At 41.6% G+C, this 22,532-nt stretch overlaps 1 protein-coding gene across 3 annotated transcripts; it reads right to left on the bottom strand.

Annotated features, from left to right (window-relative positions):
* Positions 1–485: 485 nt before the first annotated feature.
* On the bottom strand, positions 486–21,098 carry zbtb44 (zinc finger and BTB domain containing 44). 3 transcript variants are annotated; one of them, XM_042297291.1, is made up of 6 exons: positions 20,269–21,096; positions 17,105–18,156; positions 16,227–16,311; positions 11,026–11,177; positions 4,535–4,835; positions 486–3,563 (listed from the first exon to the last, which is right to left on the bottom strand). In XM_042297291.1, exons 2-6 carry the CDS (start codon positions 18,138–18,140, stop codon positions 3,269–3,271), a joined length of 1,869 nt encoding a protein of 622 aa, XP_042153225.1. In that variant the 5' UTR covers positions 18,141–18,156; positions 20,269–21,096; the 3' UTR covers positions 486–3,268. The 3 variants fall into 3 exon arrangements, with proteins under 3 accessions (XP_042153225.1, XP_042153227.1, XP_042153226.1); XM_042297292.1 differs by having other exon boundaries at positions 3,387–3,563; positions 4,752–4,835; positions 20,269–21,098; XM_042297293.1 differs by lacking the exons at positions 16,227–16,311; positions 17,105–18,156 and having other exon boundaries at positions 20,269–20,669.
* Positions 21,099–22,532: the final 1,434 nt, after the last annotated feature.

Here is a 22,532-nt window from a genome sequence, read left to right as displayed (position 1 = left end):
AACAGGGTTATGAGCAGGAAAAACAAACACCATCATTAGGCAAGTGTGAAAGCATAATGATTCAGAATTGTGTTTTTGAGGTTGGTGGGTTTTATCGTTTTGGCATATAGCTAAGAAAAATCATTTATAGGCATGTGCTCCAGTCAGAAGACTGTGTAGGTGATGTATACCAGATACGTTGTCCTTTCATGTCCGCAAAAATAAATAACTTGGCCAAGGGGGTGGGAATTGGTGCAAGTTTTTATTTATTTTGTCTGTCCAAGTAAATACTTGCTTATGAAACCACAAACATTTTTGCTCTTGCACCATATGCGAATTGCATTATGGGGATGTTTAAAACCATTAAATGAAAGTCAAATAGATATTTTTCAATCATCCAAACTAAGTTGGAAATTAATCTACATCATAAAGAAAACACACATATACATACACACACACACAATACAGATGTGTTTGCAGACAAAGTGAACACAAAAAGGCCCACACTCCTTAACCATTTTGTTTTATTCACATTTAAACGAGAATATCCAAAAGATGGCATATTCATGAAACGGCAAACATAATACAAAAAGTCACAAAAATATATCATGTATAACTAAGAGCTACTGTTTTTTTTTTTCATATTTTCAACAAACAATATGAACCAGGAAATGTATATATCATGTATACGTTAAAAAGGCATATGTAACCAATACATGTTTTAAACATTGCACAAAAGAGAAGCTACATCTGGGGAACAAAGAAAAGACATGCTAATATCTGTAAAAACTTTTGATGGAGTAAAATCAAGAACAAAAAGCTGATATGTGCCGAGGTCTAATGCCTCAACAAGACCTTATTGAATAGGAAACAGCAGAAAGCACGTTCTCGGATTCACAGGACTTTTAAATGGACGCGCATTTCACATTCCTAGGCGAAATGCAAAAATACAAACATTTTACATATCAAAATTTAAGTTTTGTTCACGATTTTCACAGATGAGTGGATTCTCACTTATTTTTCTTCAGGTTAATTTGTCACATTGTAAGTACACAACACAAAAACAGTACATTCTTTTCTTTCATTATTCAGACAAAATATAAACAGCTTGTCCATTTATTGCACACATTAGGTTCACAAAAAATATTTGGGCACTTTAAGTTAACAAAACAGCAGCATTTCTTTATTAAAAAGGTATATGAATACACACAGAAACAAACACAGGCAAAACACAAGCTTACTTAAGCGCTAAAATGCTCAAACGTGAGAAAAAAAGAAAATGTCTCAAGATTTTAAATTGTGCAGGTTGAATCTATGCAAGGGCCAATATAAGGCTATACTTTCTCCAACGCACAGTATGATAGTGTCTATCGGAGCGAAAATGACATTTCCTGTTTCAATAGCATGGGGAAACCAAGAATGATTAGCTCATTACTTTATAATGTCAACAGCAACGATAGATTCAAATGGTAGATACGTCAACCCCAAAGGGATTGGGAACATTTGGTGCAATAGGAGAGCTTGATTGTTACCCAGACATAGGGTAGTTAGGCTAAATGCCACATCTTTTAGGAACGGTTGATTGGATGGCACGATACATAATCATAAAACAAATCTCTGAGCACCCATTCTATGATAGTAAAACAAACTGTTACTTCTCTGAACCCAAGATAACAGATTCAACATGTTAATTGTCATCAAATTCTTATTTATTTTCCTGGTAATATTTTTAGGATCTACTGGTCCAATGTCAAATTCCAGAAATTCCTGGTTGAGGGGTCAAGAATTCAATACCAACAAATGTTAAAAGTTTCTAATCTAATTTGCATTTCATTGGCATGCAAAAGTCCTTTAGTTTTTTTGCAGGACTACCAAGATTAGGTGAATAAGGACTACACTTAAAGGCATGGAACACAATGAAAAATGAAATACCAGTAGCATTTAAATCAATGGAGTATCACCACCTTATTATAAAGGCATGGTGATATGCAACTGACTAGTGATAGCTCAATGTAACAGGTGTCCAAGCAATGTACAGTAACAGGTGTCCAAGCTAGGGCAAGATTTCTGTTGAAAATTTAACCTGTACTTGAAACTGGAAAATTGCAAGGTGAACCTAGAACACCATGAAGACTAAAATACCTATCGATCACACGTCATGATACAAAGCAATGTCATGTTTGCCATGTTATTGAAGACCTCTCCTGGCTCCATATACATTGAATTACACAACTCAACTCACAGTAAAAGCAAGGCACCCAGCTACAGATTCTAATGTGCTGACCACTTGATTAGTACAACGTTAGTCCGAAGAATGTCACCCACAGTCATGACACTAGCTTCTGAAATGTCATGTCCAAAGTAAACATTCAGTGTAAATTGACCAACACATTCTCCACCAAATGCAACATGGTCTCATTATATGTCAAAATAGTGACATTAAAGTATAGTCGTTATGTCACCAAAGTTGACATATTAGTAATACGCACTTATCGTGGTGATATATTACTTCTATGTCACGGTGGTGACAATTGTTTTTGACATTTAACAAATTGTTGTTATAGTGAGACTCGTTTTTTGTCACACAGCTGACATATTACAAATACCTCAGTATAGAAACTTCCACCACACAAGAAATGTTAGGGACAAGTATTAATGAAATAGGTCTGACAAATTTACTCCACTTCAACTTCACATTTGAACTTAGCCTAGCTGTTCCAGATATCGGAAAGGGCAGCCGCTGCAGTGCGTCTCTCTTGATGGTTTAACGACTGACTTCGCGTATGAAATAAAATGCTGCCATGCCTTTGAGGGTCTAAGCCACCAGTAGACACCTACATTAACACCCAATACAAGTCAAGTGTAGTAGCTACAGTTCATTTCATAACGAAAGTGAGAGACAAAGAGCTCTACGATGCAATTTCACGGTCAAACTTTTTGTGTGTGAAAAGGTTTCAAATGTACTGTGCTCCTCCTCACAAAGGAATGCATACACACCTCTGACATAGTTCACGACAAAATCCAATGTAGCATTCGATTATCAAACAATATTTAGTAACACTAAGTTTGCCCAAAGCGACGGCACTCAAGAAGTAAGACGGCGTCTATCATTTGAACTTCATTATGCAAAAACAATAATCCAATAAGGAAGGAAAGAAACTACTTGTCACTGTTAGCAAAGTTAAGACCTCCCATTCTAGAGGTGAATGTTAAGAAGGGCAATCTCAGGCACTTTCCAAAGTCAGGGCTTTGGATTGGAAGGGGGGCGAGGGGGACAATTAGGTGACGGTCACTCAATCGAAATGGAAGCCAGCTCTTTGATATGGGCGTTCTCCTCCTCAGAGCCATCCGGGGAGCTGCTACTGCCATTTGTCTTTGGCTCCTCCGACACCTTTTCGTCCTTCAAGGATAAGGGGTCCAGGGGGAAGGTGCTGCTCTCGCAATTCTGGGTGGAGGAGACCTGGGAGATGACCGCCATCTGGACAGACGAGTTGTTGCCTTCGAAGCCGTGCTCCACCAGCTCGTACTGCCCCAGAGTCTCCTCCTCCTGCACTTGGCTCAGGTAGTCGGGCATGAGGAAATCACTGGGACCACGTGGAGACATAACAGACGAGAAAAGGCTGTTGATAAAAGTGTCTCTAAACCTCCTATATAAAGTAGACTACACAGTAAATATGGTGTAAGTTTGAAAGCAATTTGAAAAACGGATGGAAATCGGCCCATTTTCTTGAAAAATAATACGGTGACAGATCTTTTATGTGAAGGCTGTGTGAGGCCTGTGATCTGTTTTTTGAGAATTAAACTGGATCGCCAAAGAATTTTCCATACAGTGTTATGATCTCAGGCATAGACATACTATACTATAACATTTTAAAAAGTCAGTGGCCCATTTGAGCCCTAAAAAACCTGTGAGGGCTTGAGTTGATTAAGAAGTGGAAAAGTCTAGAATATGTCTGCTTTATGTAGAAGTACTTTAAGTTCTATGAGCAATACATTTGAATGAAAGCCATTAAACGGAGTGAAATTCCTATATGGAAAAGCAAAATGCATTGACAGAAATAGGTTATGTAATGTATCCAAATTGTTGCAAGCAAAACGAAAGGATTTAAAGACCCTAGCACGCATCATTTGATACTGTATGTTTCTCAAAGGCTAGCAACTAAGATAAAAGCATTGGAATGGTTCAATTAAGAAATTTGGACAACAAAATACAAAATAGTAACTCATGTAATAGTCTATTCTACATTAAATATATATATATATATATATATATATATATATATATATATCCCACTATATAGGGATGAGGAACGTGGCCAAAGACTGCTTTGAACCACATATTCAGCATGACTGAGATGTGTTGTACTGTAAATTGTACAGTATGCTTAGTGTGCAACAGTTAGTTGGGAATGTGTAAAGAACCAATTCTGAAAAGCTTGAAATAGTATTTCTCCCTGAACACGGCCACTATGGGAGATTTATTTGTATTTTTTGCTTATTTCCTGTGTTACGTTAAGCTGAGTAAATGAAGGGACGACACCCCTGGACTCCTCACCTGCTCTGGAAGTAGTTTGCTAGTTCAGATGCCTCATGGTTCAGACTCCGCAGGTGTACAATTAAATTGCCAGAGTTGGTAAACATGGCGCCGCACGTTTTGCACTCGTAAATCCGTGGCTTGCGGATTATGTGGCGGGACACCCTCATGTGGTGCTTGTATTCGCCGAAGGACGTGAATGTTGCACTACAAATCTGGCACCGGAAACAGCGTTTACCTTCGTGCTTCAGCCGGTGCATCTTCAGGGAGTAGGCCCGTGTGAACTTTTTCCCACAGCGATCACACTGGAAGGGCTTAATGCCTGTTGAGAAAGGGATGAACAAAAGAGAAAGATTACTTCTGTTGCACATTAGAATCACTACAATAGATTAAATATGAATTCTGCATTATGACATTGATTTTTATCGAACTGTTAATGAAACATGGCTTAAGCCGGATGAATTTACTGTGTTAAATGAGGCCTCATCTCCTGGTTACACTAGTGACCATATCCCCCGTGCATCCCGCAAAGGCGGAGGTGTTGCAAACATTTCGTTAGCAAATTTAAATTTAAAAACAATCTTGTCTTTTGAGCTTCTAGTCATGAAATCTATGCAGCCTACTCAATCACTTTTTATAGCTACTGTTTACAGGCCTCCTGGGAAATATACAGCGTTCCTCACGGAGTTCCTATCGGACCTTGTAGTCATAGCAGATAATATTCTAATTTTTGGTGATTTTAATATTCACATGGAAAAGTCCACAGACCCACTCCAAAAGGCTTTCGGAACCATCATCGACTCATTGGGTTTTGTCCAAAATGTCTCTGGACCTACTCACTGTCACAGTCATACTCTGGACCTAGTTTTGTCCCATGGAATAAATGTTGTGGATCTTAATGTTTTTCCTCATAATCCTGGACTATCCGACCACCATTTTATTACGTTTGCAATCCCAACAAATTATCTGCTCAGACCCCAACCAAGGAGCATCAAAAGTCATGCTATAAATTCTCAGACAACCCAAAGATTCCTTGATGCCCTTCCAGACTACCTCTGCCTACCCAAGGACATCAGAGGACAAAAATCAGTTAACCACCTAAAGGAACTCAAATTTAACCTTGCGCAATACCCTAGATGCAGTTGCACCCCTAAAAACATTTGTCATAAGAAACTAGCTCTCTGGTATACAGAAAATACCCGAGCTCTGAAGCAAGCTTCCAGCAAATTGGAACGGAAATGGCGCCACACCAAACTAAGTCTTCCGACCAGCTTGGAAAGACAGTACCGTGCAGTATCGGAGAGCCCTTACTGCTGCTCGATCGTCCTATTTTTCCAACTTAATTGAGGAAAATAAGAACAAAACGAAATTTCTTTTTGATACTGTCGCAAAGCTAACTAAAAAGCAGCATTCCCCAAGAGAGGATGGCTTTCAATTCAGCAGTAATAAATTCATGAACTTCTTTGAGGAAAAGATCATTAGAAAGCAAATGACAGACTCCTCTTTAAATCTGCGTATTCTTCCAAAGCTCAGTTGTCCTGAGTCTGCACAACTCTGCCAGGACCTAGGATCAAGAGAGACACTCAAGTGTTTTAGTACTGTATCTCTTGACACAATGATGAAAATAATCATGGCCTCTAAACCTTCAAGCTGCATACTGGACCCTATTCCAACTAAACTACTGAAAGAGCTGCTTCCTGTGCTTGGCCCTCCTATGTTGAACATAATAAACGGCTCTCTATCCACCGGATGTGTTCCAGACTCACTAAAAGTGGCAGTAATAAAGCCTCTCTTGAAAAAGCCAAACCATGACCAAGAAAAAAAAAAACTAATCAGCATATATCGTAACTTCCATTCTTCTCAAAAATGTTAGAAAAAGCTGTTGCGCAGTAACTCACTGCCTTCCTGAAGACAAACAATGTATACGAAATTATTCAGTCTGGTTTTAGACAACAACATAGCACAGACTGTACTTGTGAAGGTGGTAAATGACATTTAATGGCATCAGACCGAGGCTCTGCATCTGTCCTTGTGCTCCTAGACCTTAAGCGCTGCTTTTGATAGCATCGATCACCATATTCTTTTGGAGAGATTGGAAATGCAAATTGGTCTACACGGACAAGTTCTGGCCTGGTTTAGATCTTATCTGTAGGAAAGATATCAGTTTGTCTCTGTGAATGGTTTGTCCTCTGACAAATCAACTGTAAATTTCGGTGTTCCTCCGATTGTTTTCACTATATATTTTACCTCTTGGGGATGTCATTCGAAAACATAATGTTAACTTTCGCTGCTATGCGGATGACACACCTCTGTACATTTCAATGAAACAAGGTGAAGCCCCAAAATTGCTCTCGCTAGAAGCCTGTGTTTCAGACATAAGGAAGTGGATAGGTGCAAACTTTCAACTTTTAAACTCGGACAGAACAGAGATGCTTGTTCTAGGTCCCAAGAAACAAAGAGATCGTCTGTTAAATCTGACAATTAATCTTGATGTTTGTCGTCATCTCAAATAAATCTGTGAAGGACCTCGCCGTTACTCTGGACCCTGATCTCTCCTTTGACGAACATATCAAGACTGTTTCAAGGACAGCTTTTTTCCATCTACGTAACATTGAAAAAAATCAGAAACTTTCTGTCAAAAAATGAAGCAGAAAAATTAATCCATGCTTTTGTTACTTGTAGGTTAGACTACTGCAATGCTCTACTTTCCGGCTACCTGGATAAAGCACTAAATAAACATCAGTTAGTGCTAAATATGGCCTCTAGAATCCTGACTAGAACCAACTAATTTGATCATATTACTCCAGTGCTAGCCTCTCTACACTGGCTTCCTGATAAGGCAAGGGCTGATTTCAAGGTTTTACTGCTAACCTACAAAGCATTACATGGGCTTGCACCAACCTATCTTTCCGATTTGGTCCTGCCGTACATACCAACACGTAAGCTACTGGCTTACTGGTGCTCTTCAATGCCATCCCTAGGCAGGGTGCGTCACTTGAGTGGGTTGAGTCCAATAAACATTTATTCTGTAACATGGAGTCTTGTGAGTGCAACCATATGAAGATCAAAAGGTAAGTGATTCATTTGATCGCCATTTCTGACTTTCGTGACTAATCTACTTGGCTGGAAAATGTTTGTCTGCTTTTGTAAGCGGGGCGCTGTCCTCAGATAATCGCATGGTATGCTTTCGCCGTAAAGGCTTTTTGAAATCTGACACGGCGGCTGGATTAACAAGAAGTTCATCTTTAAGCCGATGTATAACACTTGTATGTTTTATGAATGTTTATTATGAGTATTTCTGTATTTTGAATATTGCATTCCGTCCCACCTGCCCAAAAGAAGTTAAGTTTCCAAAGAAGGGCCAGAGGTATACAGAATGGTGTCGACTGCGTAGAGGTGGATCAGAGAATCACCAGCAGCAAGAGCGACATCATTGATATATTTTCAGAGAAAAGAGTTGGGCCGAGAATTGAACCCTGTGGCACACCCATAGAAACTGCCAGGGGTCCGGACAACAGGCCCTTCGATTTGACACAATGAACTCTGAGAAGAAGTTGGTGAACCAGGCGAGGCAGTCATTTGAGAAACCAAGGCTGTTGAGTCTGCTGCTAAGAATGCGGTGATTGACAGAGTCGAAAGCCTTGGCCAGGTCGATGAAGACGGCTGCACAGTACGGTCTTTTATCAATGGCGGTTATGATATCATTTAGGACCTTGAGTGTGGCTGAGGTGCACCCATGACCAGCTCGGAAACCAGATTGCATAGTGGAGAAGGAACGGTGGGATTTGAAATGGTCGGTGATCTGTTCGTTAACTTCTTATGGGCAGGTAGCGTCCCACCTGGCCAACATCCGGTGAAATTGCAGAGCGCGAAATTCAAACTACAGAATTATAAATATTTAACTTTCATAATATCACAAGTGTAATACATCAAAATAAAGCTTAACGTCTTGTTAATCCAGCCGCTGTGTCAGATTTCAAAAAGGCTTTACGGCGAAAGCACACCATTCGATTATCTGAGGACAACGCCCCGCATACAAAAGCATGAAAAACATATTTCAACCAGGCAGGTGCGCCACGAAAATCAGAAATAGCGATATAATAAATGCCTTACCTTTGATGATCTTCTTCTGTTTGCACTCCAAAAGATCCGAGATACATCACAAATGGTTCTTTTATTCGATAATGTCCTCCTTTATATCCATAAAAACTCAGTTTAGCTGGCGCACTTCAGTCAATAATCCACCCTGTTTCCCTCCATCAAAATGCATACAAAATGAATCCCAAACGGTACTAATAAACTTTTCCAAACAAGTCAAACAACATTTATAATCAAACCTTAGGTACCCGAATACGTAAATAAATTATCAAATTTAAGACGGAAAATCGTTATGGTCTTTACCGGAGAAAAATACCAAAGAACGTGCGCTCTTCCACGCGCTTGGAAACACTACAGCCAAAATGGGAGCCACTTAGAAAAACTACAATTTCTGGCTAATTTGTCCAAAAACCAGCCTGAAACTCTTTCTAAAGACTGTTGACATCTGGTGGAAGCCCTAGGAACTGCAATCTGAGAGGATTTCGCCTTATAAACAAAGTGACAGCCATTGAAAACAGTGGTAGGCTGAATTTGTTTATTTTTTTCGGGATGGTTTGTCCTAGGGGTTTCACCTGCCATATCAGTTATGTTATACTCACATACATAATTTTAACAGTTTAAGAAACTTTACAGTGTTTTCTATCAAATCTACCAATTATATGCATATCCTAGGTTCTGGGCCTGAATAACTGCCCCCTACCCAAGAGAGGTTAACTTGGCTTTCAAAGATTTTTTGAAAGGCAGGGCAGGATGGATATAGGTCCATAACAGATTGGGACTAGAGTGTCTCCCCCTTTGAAGAGGGAGGGATGACCGCGGCAGCTTTCCAATCTTTGGGGATCTCAGACGATACGAAAGAGAGGTTGTACAGGCTAGTAATAGGGATTGCAACAATTGACAGATAATTTTAGAAAGAGGGTCCAGATTGTCTAGCCCAGCTGATTTGTAGGAATCCAGATTGTGCAGCTCTTTCAGAACATCAGCTGTCTGTGTTCTGTGACAAAGGCATCCAGACTCCAATGTCACTCATGGTTCATTGACACACATGGGTCATAACAACCAGTTCTGTGCCGAACGGACCAGGGGAACAATATGAAGGGAGATTGGCACACGAGTCATTATTTCCATAGAACTCAGTGGCCATGGAATACAACAAAAAGAGCTTCCGTTGACTCAGTTATTTATGGCCCTCGTAAACATGCCACGACTAAGATTAAGCCTGACTTTTTTCAATGACAAATATAAAAATACATCAACGGCTCTTTTTTAGGGCATACGTTTACGAGAATTTACAATGAAGCCCATTGCGCAGAGCCAGAGAAGGATAATTTAAGCAGACGTGAACTGCATTACTTTTAACTGCATACAACACTATGGATCGAGCTTAAATGACCCTGAAGAAAAATACTTGAGCCCCATGAACTATTTTCAACCAGATAGTCAACCTCTACTCTACGGTATACTTGACTGGCCAGTTTAGAATAATAATACCACATAGGAGCTACAGTAGTGAAAAACCTCTGGACACAGCTACAGGGCAGAGAGCACCCCCCCTTCTTGCTTTGATGGAATACTCCACTATATATTTTATAATTGGGTCTAGTAGATGTGTGTGTTGGGTGGGGGATAGAACCCTGATGAATACCTTGGTGGTCTTCCTGATGAATGTGAGCAGTGTGTCTGATGTTTGGAGTACCAGAGACAATTATCCCATTATTTGTTGGGACACAATACGGAGTCCTTGCCTGCAGCCTATAGTTAGTTACTTTCCACATGCTGTAACTGTGCATGGCTGCACAAATGGGACTGTTCACATGCAAGCCTGATTACTTTTGGACAAATTCAAGCTTCAAGCTTAGAGAAGACGTTAAATAGGACATTATACTCCAAAAATCTAACTTGTTGTATCAAGGGCTGGAAACGTTGAAACAACAACACTTGATCTCATTGAATGTAGCACTGCTTGTTTGTGAAGGTTAAGAGTCAAGTTGAAATTAGTGTAGATATTTGGTTGACATTTCCTGTTATAATGTTCCACTGTCGTCAAGCATGAGTTTGGGTATGTGTGCGCTTGATGAGTGTGTTTTTCCGATGTCAACCGAGGCGGGAGACACCAAGCCTCAAGTGTTTCCAAAATCAATGTTCCCTGGAATGCCCTTCATTCTTCTCCACTGTGTGCCATGAGTCAAACCATTAAATAGCCATTCATACCATTGATCTCCGGCTCCTATCATCGGGTGGATAGAGGACGCATGGAACTACTGTAGGGGGCAATGTAAATACGGTACAAGTCACATGAGCTACTTTCCAGGTGGGTACCTATGACATAACAGATAGGACATAACAGGTCGCAGAGCAGTAGTTAGTCTACACAGACTTCTCCAACTGCTTAGTGGATGTGTGGAAAAACCTACCAGAGTGGATGAGCATATGTTGCTTCAAGTTCTGTATGCGGGTGAATCGGACGCCACACGTGGGGCACTGGAAAGGTCTGTCAGGCCCGTTAGTGCCAGGGCGGATGGAAGGGCTTATGTACAAGTGGTAAGGGTACTGGAGGCTTTCTAATCTGAAAATCAAGAAAGAGGATGTGGTGCTTCAGTGAGGTACGCACAAATTTGGTAAAGCGTGTGGTGCCAGATCAAAACCTTTGTTAAGCTTCATCATAAAAACATCAAGACCCAAGGATTCCATTCCAGCTTAAAGGCAAAATGGAACATATTACATAAATGCAAGATTAGATTTAACAAAATAAAATCTCAAGGGTATGAAACCTTCCAAACGAGTGGGGTTGAAAGCCAGGGAAGGGGGATCTTGATATATATATATATATATATACACACATACAGTGGGGCAAAAAAGTCTTTATTCAGCCACAAATTGTGCAAGTTCTCCCACTTAAAAAGATGAGAGAGGCCTGTAATTTTCATCATAGGTACACTATGACGGACAAAATGAGAAGAAGAAAACAATCCAGAAAATCACATTGTAGGATTTTTGTATTAATTTATTTGCAAATTATGGTGGAAAATAAGTATTTTGTCACCTACAAACAAGCAAGATTTCTGGCTCTCATAGACCTGTAACCTCTTCTTTAAGAGGCTCCTCTGTCCTCCACTCGTTACCTGTATTAATGGCAGCTGTTTGAACTTGTTATCAGTATAAAAGACACCTGTCCACAACCTCAAACAGTCACACTCCAAACTCCACTATGGCCAAGACCAAAGAGCTGTCAAAGGACACCAGAAACAAAATTGTAGACCTGCACCAGGCTGGGAAGACTGAATCTGCAATAGGTAAGCAGCTTGGTTTGAAGAAATCAACTGTGGGAGCAATTATTAGGAAATGGAAGACATACAAGACCACTGATAATCTCCCTCGATCTGGGGCTCCACGCAAGATCTCACCCCGTGTGGTCAAAATGATCACAAGAACGGTGAGCAAAAATCCCAGAACCACACGGGGGGACTTAGTGAATGACCTGCAGAGAGCTGGGACCAAAGTAACAAAGCCTACCTTCAGTAACACACTACGCCGCCAGGGACTCAAATCCTGCAGTGCCAGACATGTCCCCTTGCTTAAGCCAGTACATGTCCAGGCCCGTCTGAAGTTTGCTAGAGAGCATATGGATGATCCAGAATAAGATTGAGAGAATGTCATATGGTCAGATGAAACCAAAATATAACGTTTTGGTAAAAACTCGTCATGTTTGGAGGACAAAGAATGCTGAGTTGCATCCAAAGAACACCATACCTATTGTGAAGCATGGGGGTGGAAACATCATGCTTTGGGGGCAGTTTTTCTGCAAAGGGACCAGGACGACTGATCCGTGTAAAGGAAAGAATGAATTGGGCCATGTATCGTGAGATTGAGTGAAAACCTCCTTCCATCAGCAAGGGCATTGAAGATGAAACGTGGCTGGGTCTTTCAGCATGACAATAATTCCAAACACACCGCCCGGGCAACGAACGAGTGGCTTCGTAAGAAGCATTTCAAGGTCCTGGAGTGGCCTAGCCAGTCTCCAGATCTCAATCCCATAGAAAATCTTTGGAGGGAGTTGAAAGTCCGTGTTGCCCAGCAACAGCCCCAAAACATCACTGCTCTAGAGGAGATCTGCATGGAGGAATGGGCCAAAATACCAGCAACAGTGTGTGAAAACATCATGAAGACCTACAGAAAACGTTTGACCTCTGTCATTGCCAACAAGGGGTACATAACAAAGTATTGAGATAAACTTTTGTTATTGACCAAATACTTATTTTCCACCATAATTTGCAAATAAATTCATCAAAAATCCTACAATGTGATTTTCTGGATTTTTTTTCTCATTTTGTCTGCCATAGTTGAAGTGTACCTATGATGAAAATTACAGGCCTCTCATCAATCTTACACAATTGGTGGCTGACTAAATACTTTTTTGCCCAACTGTATATATACACACATACACACACAGTATCAGTCAAAAGTTTGGAAGAGCATATTCATTCAAGGTTTTTCACATTTTTTGTAACTTTTCTACATTGTAGAATAATAGCGAAGACACCAAAACAATGAAATAATGTAGTAACCAAAAACGTTACTTAAGAGTTAAATAAATCAAAACATGTTTTATATTCTTCAAAGTAGCCACCCTTTACCTTGATGTCAGCTTTGCACACACTTGGTATTCTCTCAACCAGCTTCACATGGAATGCTTTTCCAACAGTCTTGAATGAGTTCCCACATATGCTGAGCACTTGTTGGCTGCTTTTCCTTCACTCTGTGGTCCAACTGATCCCAAACCATCTCAATTGGGTTGAGGTCTGGTGATTGTGGAGGCCAAGTCATCTGATGCAGCATTCCATCACTCTCCTTCTTGGTAAAATAGCCCTTACACAGCCTGGAGGTTTGTTTTGGGTCATAGTCCCACTAAGCGCAAACCAGATGGGATGGCGTATTGCTGCAGCCATGCTGGTGAAGTGTGCCTTAAATTCTAAATAAACCGACAGTGTCACCAGCAAAACACTCCCACATCTCCTCCTCCATGCTTCACGGTGGGAACCACACATATAGAGATTATCCGTTTACCTACTCTGAGTCTGGAACCAAAAATCTCAAATTTGACTCATCAGACCAAAGGACAGATTTCCACTGTTCTACCATTGCTCAAGTTTCTTGGCCCAAGAAAGTCTCCTCTGTTATTGGTGTCCTTTAGTAGTGGTTTCTTTGCAGGCAATTCGATCAGGAAGGCCTGATTCACGCAGTCTCTGAACAGTTGATGTTGAGATGTGTCTGTTACTTGAACTCTGTGAAGCATTTATTGGGCTGCAATTTCTGAGGCTGGTAACTCCAATGAACTACCTCTCTGCATCAGAGGTAAATCTGGGTCTTCCTTTCCTGTGGCGGTCCTCATGAGAGCCAGTTTCATCATAGCGCTTGATGGTTTTTGCGACTGCACTTGAAGAAACTTTGAAAGTTCTTTATATTTTCCGTATTGATGGACCTTCATGTCTTAAAGTAATGATGGACTGTCATTTCTCTTTGCTTATTTGAGCTGTTCTTGCGATATGGACTTGGTCTTTCACCAAATAGGGCTATCTTCTGTATACCACCCCTATCTTGTCAAAACACAATGGATTGGCTCAAAACATTAAGGAAAGACATTTCAGAAATGTACTTTTAACAAGGCACACCTGTTAAGAAATGCATTCCATGTGACTACCTCATGAAGCTGGTTGAGAGAATGCCAAGAGTAAGTACTATGAAGAATCTCAAATAAAATATATTTTTATTTGTTTAACACTTTTTTGGTTACTTCATGACATATGTGTTATTTAATAGTTTGTCTTCACTATTATTCTACAATGTAGAAAAAAAATCAAAACAAAGAAAAACCCTGGAATAAGTAGGTGTGTCCAAACTTACGAGTGGTATTGTGTATACAGTTGAAGTCGGAAGTTTACATACACGTTAGCCAAAAACATTTAAACTCAGTTTTTCACAATTCCTGACATTTAATCCAAGTACAAATTCCCTGTATTAGGTCAGTTAGGATCACAATTTTTATTTTAAGAATGTGAAATGTCAGAATAATAGTTGAGTGATTTATTTCAGCTTTAATTTCATTCATCACATTCCCAGTGGGTCAGAAGTATACATACACTCAATTAGTATTTGGTAGCATTGCCTTTAAAATTGTTTAACTTGGATCAAACGTTTCAGGTAGCCTTCCACAAGCTCCCCACAATAAGTTGGGTGAATATTGGCCTATTCCTCCTGACAGAGCTGGTGTAACTGGGTCAGGTTTGTAGGCCTCCTTGCTCGCACACGCTTTTTCAGTTCTGCCCACAAATGTCCTATAGGATTGAGGTCAGGGCTTTGTGATGGCCACTCCAATACCTTGGCTTTGTTGTCCTTAAGCCATTTTGCCACAACTTTGGAAGTATGCTTGGGATCATTGTCCATTTGGAAGACCCATTTGCGACCAAGCTTGAACTTCCTGACTGATGTCTTGAGATGTTGCTTCAATATATCCACAAACTTTTCCTACCTCATGATGCCATCTATTTTGTGAAGAGCACCAGCCCCTTCTGCAGCAAAGCACCCCCACATGATGCTGCCACCCCTGTGCTTCACGGTTGGGAGGGTGTTCGTCGACTTGCAAGCATCCCCGTTTTTCCTCCAAACATAACGATGGTCATTATGGCCAAACAGTTCTATTTTGTTTCATCAGACCAGAGGACATTTCCCCAAAAAGTACAATCTTTGTCTCCATGTGCAGTTGCAAACCGTAGTCTGTTTTTTTTATGGTGGTTTTGGAGCAGTGTCTTCTTCCTTGCTGAGCGGCCTTTCAGGTTATGTTGATATAGGACTCGTTTTACTGTGGATATAGATACTTTTGTACCCGTTTCCTCAAGCATCTTCACATGGTCCTTTGCTGTTGTTCTTTGATTGATTAGCACTTTTTGCACCAAAGTACATTTATTTCTAGGAGACCGAACAGAACGCGTCTCCTTCCTGAGTGGTGTGACGGTTGCGTGGTCCCATGGCGTTTATACTTGCATACTATTGTTTGTACAGATGAATGTGTTACCTTCAAGCATTTGGAAATTGCTCCCAAGGATGAACCAGACTTGTGGAAGTCTACAATGTTTTTTCTGAGGTCTTGGCTGATTTCTTTTGATTTTTCCATGTCAAGCAAAGAGGCACGAAGTTTGAAGGTAGGCCTTGAAATACATCTACAGGTACACCTCCAATTGACTAAAATGATGTCAATTAGCATATCAGAAGATTCTAAAGCCAGGACATCATTCTCTGGAATTTTCCAAACTGTTTAAAAGGCAGTCAACTTAGTGTATGTACACTTCTGACCCCCTGGAATTGTGATACAGTGAATTATAAGTGAAATAATATGTCTGTCAACAATTGCTGGAACAATTACTTGTGTCATGCAAAAAGTAGATGTCCTAACCGACTTGCCAAAACTATAGTTTGTTAACAAGAAAATTGTGGAGTGGTTGAAAAACGAGTTAATGACTCCAACCTAAGTGTATGTAAACTTCCGACTTCAACTGTATATATCCATCTACTTTTTCCGTACCATCCGTTCTACTAAGGCTTCAACCAACCATATTGTTACCTTTCATCATCCTCAGCATGACCTCCAGCATTGGATGTACTTTGCATTGAGGGCAACCCTTCTGTGACTCCCTCATCTATCGAACCTATGCCAAAACAAAGATGAAATATAATTTCCCCCAGTTACTAGCTCTTTCTCAGTCTGATTTCCATAAGACATGGGTCGGGATCGAACCCATACACAGATGTAATGCAAAAAATGAATAACTTTAAAGTGGCAATCCGCAGCTGAAGCAATAAAGTGTCCTTCCCACCACTGTTTGGGAAAACAGTTGAGGAATGGGGCTGGCGAAATGCAGCCACTCAAATTCATAGACAGAGCTATCGATCCAAGGATTGACCATCCATGATATCAAAATTATAGTTTTGAGACTATACAGTGTCTGTTTATATTTAAGCCTACTTTGTTACTTTGAGTAAAACAAGATGATATTTTGGGTTCTGATTGGGTATGACAGTTGAACAAAGTTCATGAGGACTTTATAAGTTATATTCTTCAAGAATCAATGGGTAGGCCTAAATATAATGAATTTCTAAAACAAAACAAAGTATGTAGCAACTGCAAATTGGCCCTTTAAATTGAGGGAAATTACACTCCCAAAAAGTGTAAAGAGGAAAAAAAGTTGGTGGTCTTGTATAGAGAAGTCCACATCCTAGGTCCTCCATTATGTAGACCCAGCTACATGCCGCAATTCAAAACGAATGGAAAAGATATGCACACCAGACTATGTGGTTAGGCCTAGCCCTTCCATTAATTTTGGGACGAAGCATTTAACTAAAAACACACAACCATAGGCGTGGGATGTGATCTCACCTTGACATAAGACTACTGTTGAGGTCTGAAAACATCTGAGTGTTGTCAGTTTGAGAGACCCATACCTATGGAGGAGGACTGTGGGCTGATGAGGAGGTCCTCCTGGACCTGTTCACTGCAGGGTACCGTCTGCTGGTCACTCAGGGAACTCTGGGAAGCGCTGACGGGCTGCGACGACGTCTCCTGGACCTCCTCGTCACTCAGCCTCTCCACCTTCACACGCACGTCCTCCTCAGGGCCCGCCAGCGACAGCGGTGCCTTAATGGAGCTTTCACAGGCCAGGAAGTCACTCAGCCGGCGGCTCACCTCCGAGGGCCCTGCCTGGTCCAGACGGCGTGGGCTCTCGGGAAGCTTGGGCTGCTTATCTGGGTGGAACCTCCGGTCGATACCGAACGGGAAGGTCCACGGGAAGGCCAGGGAAGAGTCCACTGGCTGGGTGGTGGTCTCCGAAAAGGAGGAGGGCGATGGGTTGGGCATCTGCGGCGAGGTGATCTGCGAGGTGCATTTCAGTGGGCTCTCTGGGGACATCATGATAAAGCTCTTACGTTTGCGGCGCGACTCGCGACACACAGGGATGTTCCTCTCCATCACGCTGCAGTCAGACGATACAGGTGACAGGCTGCTGTCCAATGGGGTCAAGTTGCAGTGGGAGGAAGCACTCTCGCCGAGAGCCGACTCCTGCGGTTTCTCCTGCCCCATGCTCCCAGCACTCCAGAGGATGCTGGACTTCATGAATTCTGAGCATGTGCTCGCCACGGCGAACATCTGCATGTAACTGGCGGCGGCTAAAACGTCGATGATGTTCTCCGTGCTGATGGAGAGGGTGGAGGTGTAGGCGTACTCCAGCAGAGGGGTGAAGCCGCTCACCGTGACGTGGTGCAAGTCCAACACAAACTTGTCCTCCTCCTCAGGCCTGCCCACTAGTTTGGAGCGGAAGAACTCGCTGCAGCAGGCCAGCACCACCTTGTGCGCCAGAAACAACTTGTCCTGCACACGGATGGTGACGTCGCAGAGGTGGCCCTCGTTGCGCAAGGCGTTTAGTTTTTCCAGCATCTCTTGACTGTGCGTGGGGGAACTGTGGATAAAGGTTTTGACCCCCATCTTTGTCTTAGTGTACCTACAGGAAGAATGGAAAATTATCCTACAATGTTGGCCTACATTGGGCCTTTGCTATAAAGTCAATGTAATGTTTGTATTTCATTCTTTTGATGGATGTTAAACAATGGCTATAGCAAACAAACAAAAACAACCTAAATATAAACCCAGTCATGGTATTAAAAAGGAAAATACCACATACTATAGTAAATCTACTCTGTCAGATGATGGGATTAGAGGAGCTCAGTTAAGCCTACGTAACCACACAGAATGACAATTTAACAAATTAAGTGTTAACAGAGAACAGTCTATTGTCTGGGGTGAATTTAATTTGGCCTCACGACATGGTCTTAACAGGGTGGCGGAAGAAATGCAGAAACAAATGGCAATGAAGGAGTGCAGAGCCAAGAGAAACATCCCTCTTGACATTTGTTTACGCACTGAAACTCAGATTGATTTAATCTCCCAAAAATCTAACGTAGAAATGTGCTACTAGCAGAAAATAAATGTGGATGTTCAAAGCCAGAGACAATGTATTTACAGCTCTTGCAATGGTTTAGAAAGAAGATAAACAAATCTCAAAACAAACTTAACCTAACACCAAACAATCTGCATTTTATTTCTGCTACAAGTTTTTGTATTGTTGATGGTTGAGGACAACTGAAGATCTGCTTACATTATCCTACAATCCAATGAAACCATACAGCCAAATTGTTCAAACAAATGATGTAATTGTGTAAAAGCCTATCAAATTAACCTAAAAGGTCCTGCTTGGTTTCTTCCAATAAGTTACTATGAAAGAGAGAGGGCAGTGAGGGTGAAAGAGAGCAGGGCAGTGAGAGGGTGGAAGAGAGCAGGGCAGTGAGAGGGTGGAAGAGAGCAGGGCAGTGAGAGGGTGAAAGAGAGCAGGGCAGTGAGAGGGTGGAAGAGAGCAGGGCAGTGAGAGGGTGGAAGAGAGCAGGGCAGTGAGAGGGTGGAAGAGAGCAGGGCAGTGAGAGGGTGAAAGAGAGCAGGGCAGTGAGAGGGTGGAAGAGAGCAGGGCAGTGAGAGGGTGGAAGTGAGAGGTAGACAGCAAGTTATGTAACAACAATCAAAGCAGATGCATCATGGTGAAATCCAAATTCATGTCAAGTCCACACTACAAGTGCAGCTGCCCCTCTCAGACATGTGGCTGCTCTGAGGCATGAGATTTTCCATCAAACAAAACTCTCCTGAAGGGGCTCTCTTTGGGAGAGCTTGTCTGTTCTCACTAAGAAAAAAAGGGAAAATACTCCCAGGCTGTTGGCCCAATAGAGGCATCGCAAATTAGGTTTATGCCACTGATTTTAGCTGCAGTGGAGGAGTGTGGGTTGTTGTCTACCTTTCAATATCATATTCTCTTAATTCAAAATTTTGGCTAACCTAATCCAAAACCCGACTCAAGCATTGCCAGGCTTGAACTTTCAAGAACTGGCATTAAGTTTTTATAGGTGAAGGGTCCATAAATAGGCCTAGATAATTCACTGTAGAAACATAACAAATCAAAGTCTCAAGCTAAAAACCTATTGGCGAGTAACTAGGCCTAATAGCCTGCATTATGAAATAAAACATTTCTAGAAGGTTATCCCTTCTTGAACAGCCTCCACTAACGTTCTTGGGATTTCATCATCATACTGACGAAAATAGCTTACTAAGTTACGTTAGCTGCTGCAATGAAGTTGTTAGTTCTTACTAATCAAATCAGGTGCGACACAAATAGCCAATGGATCTCCTCCAAAATTGGGACAGGCATTATGTTTACAGACGAAGGGGGCGTAGGCTCAACTGAACCTAGCTAGCATTTTCACTTGTAAACATTAACAGTGCTTTGCATACCGCAAGCAACAACAAGTTGCAATCTAGCTAGTTGGCTAGCTAACTACAAGGTAGTTAGCGAACAAAAGAAAGCTTGGTAAAAAGTTTTTTTTTAAATAGCTAGTTAGCTGGTTATAAACAGTTACAGAGCCTTGTACAAGCCACCAGCTAGCTAGCTAGTTATCTGATGTAACGTTTATTTGACTGGCAAGTAAACTACAAATACACACCAAGCATCCACACCTTATAGCTAGCTAGCAGTGTTCCGGGATCTAGTTACTGACTAGGCAACAAAATATACCTTCAGTCGATAGAACAGTGTGTGATTCCGTCTGTTCGACTTGATTGGCCTCGGGTTGTGGAGTCAAATGAGGCCGATGTAAACACACCACAGCTGGGCGTGCAGCAGCCTAACTTGCAAACTGTCTGGTTGTTATCCTTGCCTATTTAGCCCGTTCTTTGGAATTCCTTGGGAAGCATTCGTTGGCCAAAGACGGATACATTTGAGATTTTCATTAATACTTGGAGCTGTCGATAGCACAAATTGTTTTTAAAGGTTTACAAAATGATTTTTTTTTAGCGTTTCGTTGAGATAATTTTAGCTAGCCTCTCTGTGCAAATCCTTTTTGCACTTTATTCGTGTCCCATAATGCAACGCGCAACTCCAATTACAGTAGGCAACATCTGATTTGGTAAAGATCATGTTTGACGGCTCTCGAAAGCAATTTATGTAGCTAAATATGGTTGTTGTAATCACAGGGTGGAAAATTGGCAGGTTATTTTCGAGCTTGGTTGAGCAGGCAGTGTGAAGTACCGACAAAGCACAGGCAATTTACCAACATTTAATAAATATAAGGCATGGTTAAATTCAATTCAGAATGCACTTTTCCTCATTTCAGTAGCGCTCATGAACACGTTTGAAACCAATACAAGTAAAACATGTATCAATAGACCAAAAATGAGACACAGGACGTGATGCACCCTAGAAGGCAAGTGTCCATTTTCTTTAAACAGTTCTTCTCACAAGCCTCAGTAGCCATGTGGTTTCACCAAATGTTGTTCCATGCACTCGACGACCAGTGCTCCACCATGCCAGTCTAGACTGCTTCACTTCTTCTTCGGTGGGGTTTATCGGCGGTTGGCATCCAACGTTATGGTGCATGACCGCCACCTACTGTACTGGAGTGTGGGCCAGAGACAGAAACTAAATCCTACCTTCCAGCCCCGTTTATCTTTAAAAATATATTTGAGACTATATCTAATGACGTTCTACTCAAAATACTATTTAAACTAATTTCCTGTAGCCCCTTCTCCCTCATACTAAATCTCAACATCTCTTTCCCTCTGATACTGCCCACGCTGTAGCAATATATGCTCCGCAGTCCCTGTTTCCTGGCAATAATCACACTTTCCTGTTGGATGCTTTCCTATCACATTTAAGGACGCATTCAACTGGCTGTGTCACACCCTTAATATTGTACAAAATAGTCTTCTCTCCTCCCCGACTTTCCTCTGTACCTCTGCTCCCCAACATTTTTTTATATTTTACCTTTATTTAACTAGGCAAGTCAGTTATTCTTATTTTCAATGACGCCTAGGAACAGTGGGTTAACTGCCTGTTCAGGGGCAGAACGACAGATTGTACCTTGTCAGCTTGGGGGTTTGAACTTGCAACCTTCCGGTTTCTAGTCCAATGCTCTAACCACTAGGCTACCCTGCCACCCCACATGGCCTGAGAGCCAACTAAATCTTAACTGTATACCCATCTCTCTAATCCTGCCATGGGTTTGTAGCACCGCATAAAGCAGGTCTTGTCTGCTACGTGAACCTAAAGGACTGGAGACTCATTAACACTGCACATGAATCAGAGAAAATAACTACTCTGTCTGGCTTGACTTTCACCCACTGCAAGGCCAACAGTATGGCCATCAGCTCTTCCGTTTATACAGCCAGATGATCTGTAATATGTTTCCTGACTTCCACCCCACATTCCTGAACTACAAATGCTGACCCAGTACATCCTGTCCTTGGATCTTTTGAACCATCTGTGTAAATGGCCACAAAATCCTGTTAAACAGTGTTCAGACGTCTATTAAACAAATCAGATGGATCAACAGCCTCCCCTTCTTTCTGTAATCTCTCCAGCGCTTCTAGATGAACTACTGGAGGCGGGAGTAGCCACGGTGGATTTACAGGAATAGCTACCTTTGGACCAAACTCCCTTCCATACAGTCCCATCACCTTCGCCTGGGTATTACACACTCACCCAAAGCTTGTGTTCTGTCTTCACTCATGTTCCCAGCATGCCTGTAAAATCCCTTTTGCAGGATGAGACACCCCATGTCCCTGTAGGTTGACCCAATAATTCATTGCCAGCTGCTGTCTCCTAATCTGCAATGGCATATATTCTCCATCTCCACCTGTAATGCAGCCTCTGGGAGATATCCGAAAGGCCCCACTACATATTCTGAGTCCTTGTCCCTGTATGGCATCTAGCCTTTCCAATGATGTCCGGGCTGCCAAACCATACACTATACTGCCATAGTCTACTACAGATCGAATCAA

The sequence above is a fragment of the Oncorhynchus tshawytscha genome, linkage group LG14, assembly GCF_018296145.1.
Source record: "Oncorhynchus tshawytscha isolate Ot180627B linkage group LG14, Otsh_v2.0, whole genome shotgun sequence".
NCBI lineage: Eukaryota > Metazoa > Chordata > Actinopteri > Salmoniformes > Salmonidae > Oncorhynchus > Oncorhynchus tshawytscha.
This window is presented reverse-complemented; position numbering and strand designations above follow the sequence as displayed.

Excerpts from the sequence above, each read along its gene's own strand:
- zbtb44 (XM_042297291.1), bottom strand. The coding sequence starts at position 18,140 with ATGGGGGTCAAAACCTTTATCCACAGTTCCCCCACGCACAGTCAAGAG. Across the intron at positions 16,312-17,104 it reads CCCACAGTCCTCCTCCATAG|GTTCGATAGATGAGGGAGTC; the intron begins GTATGGGTCTCT and ends GTTTTGGCATAG. Across the intron at positions 3,564-4,534 it reads GCAAACTACTTCCAGAGCAG|TGATTTCCTCATGCCCGACT; the intron begins GTGAGGAGTCCA and ends ACGTGGTCCCAG.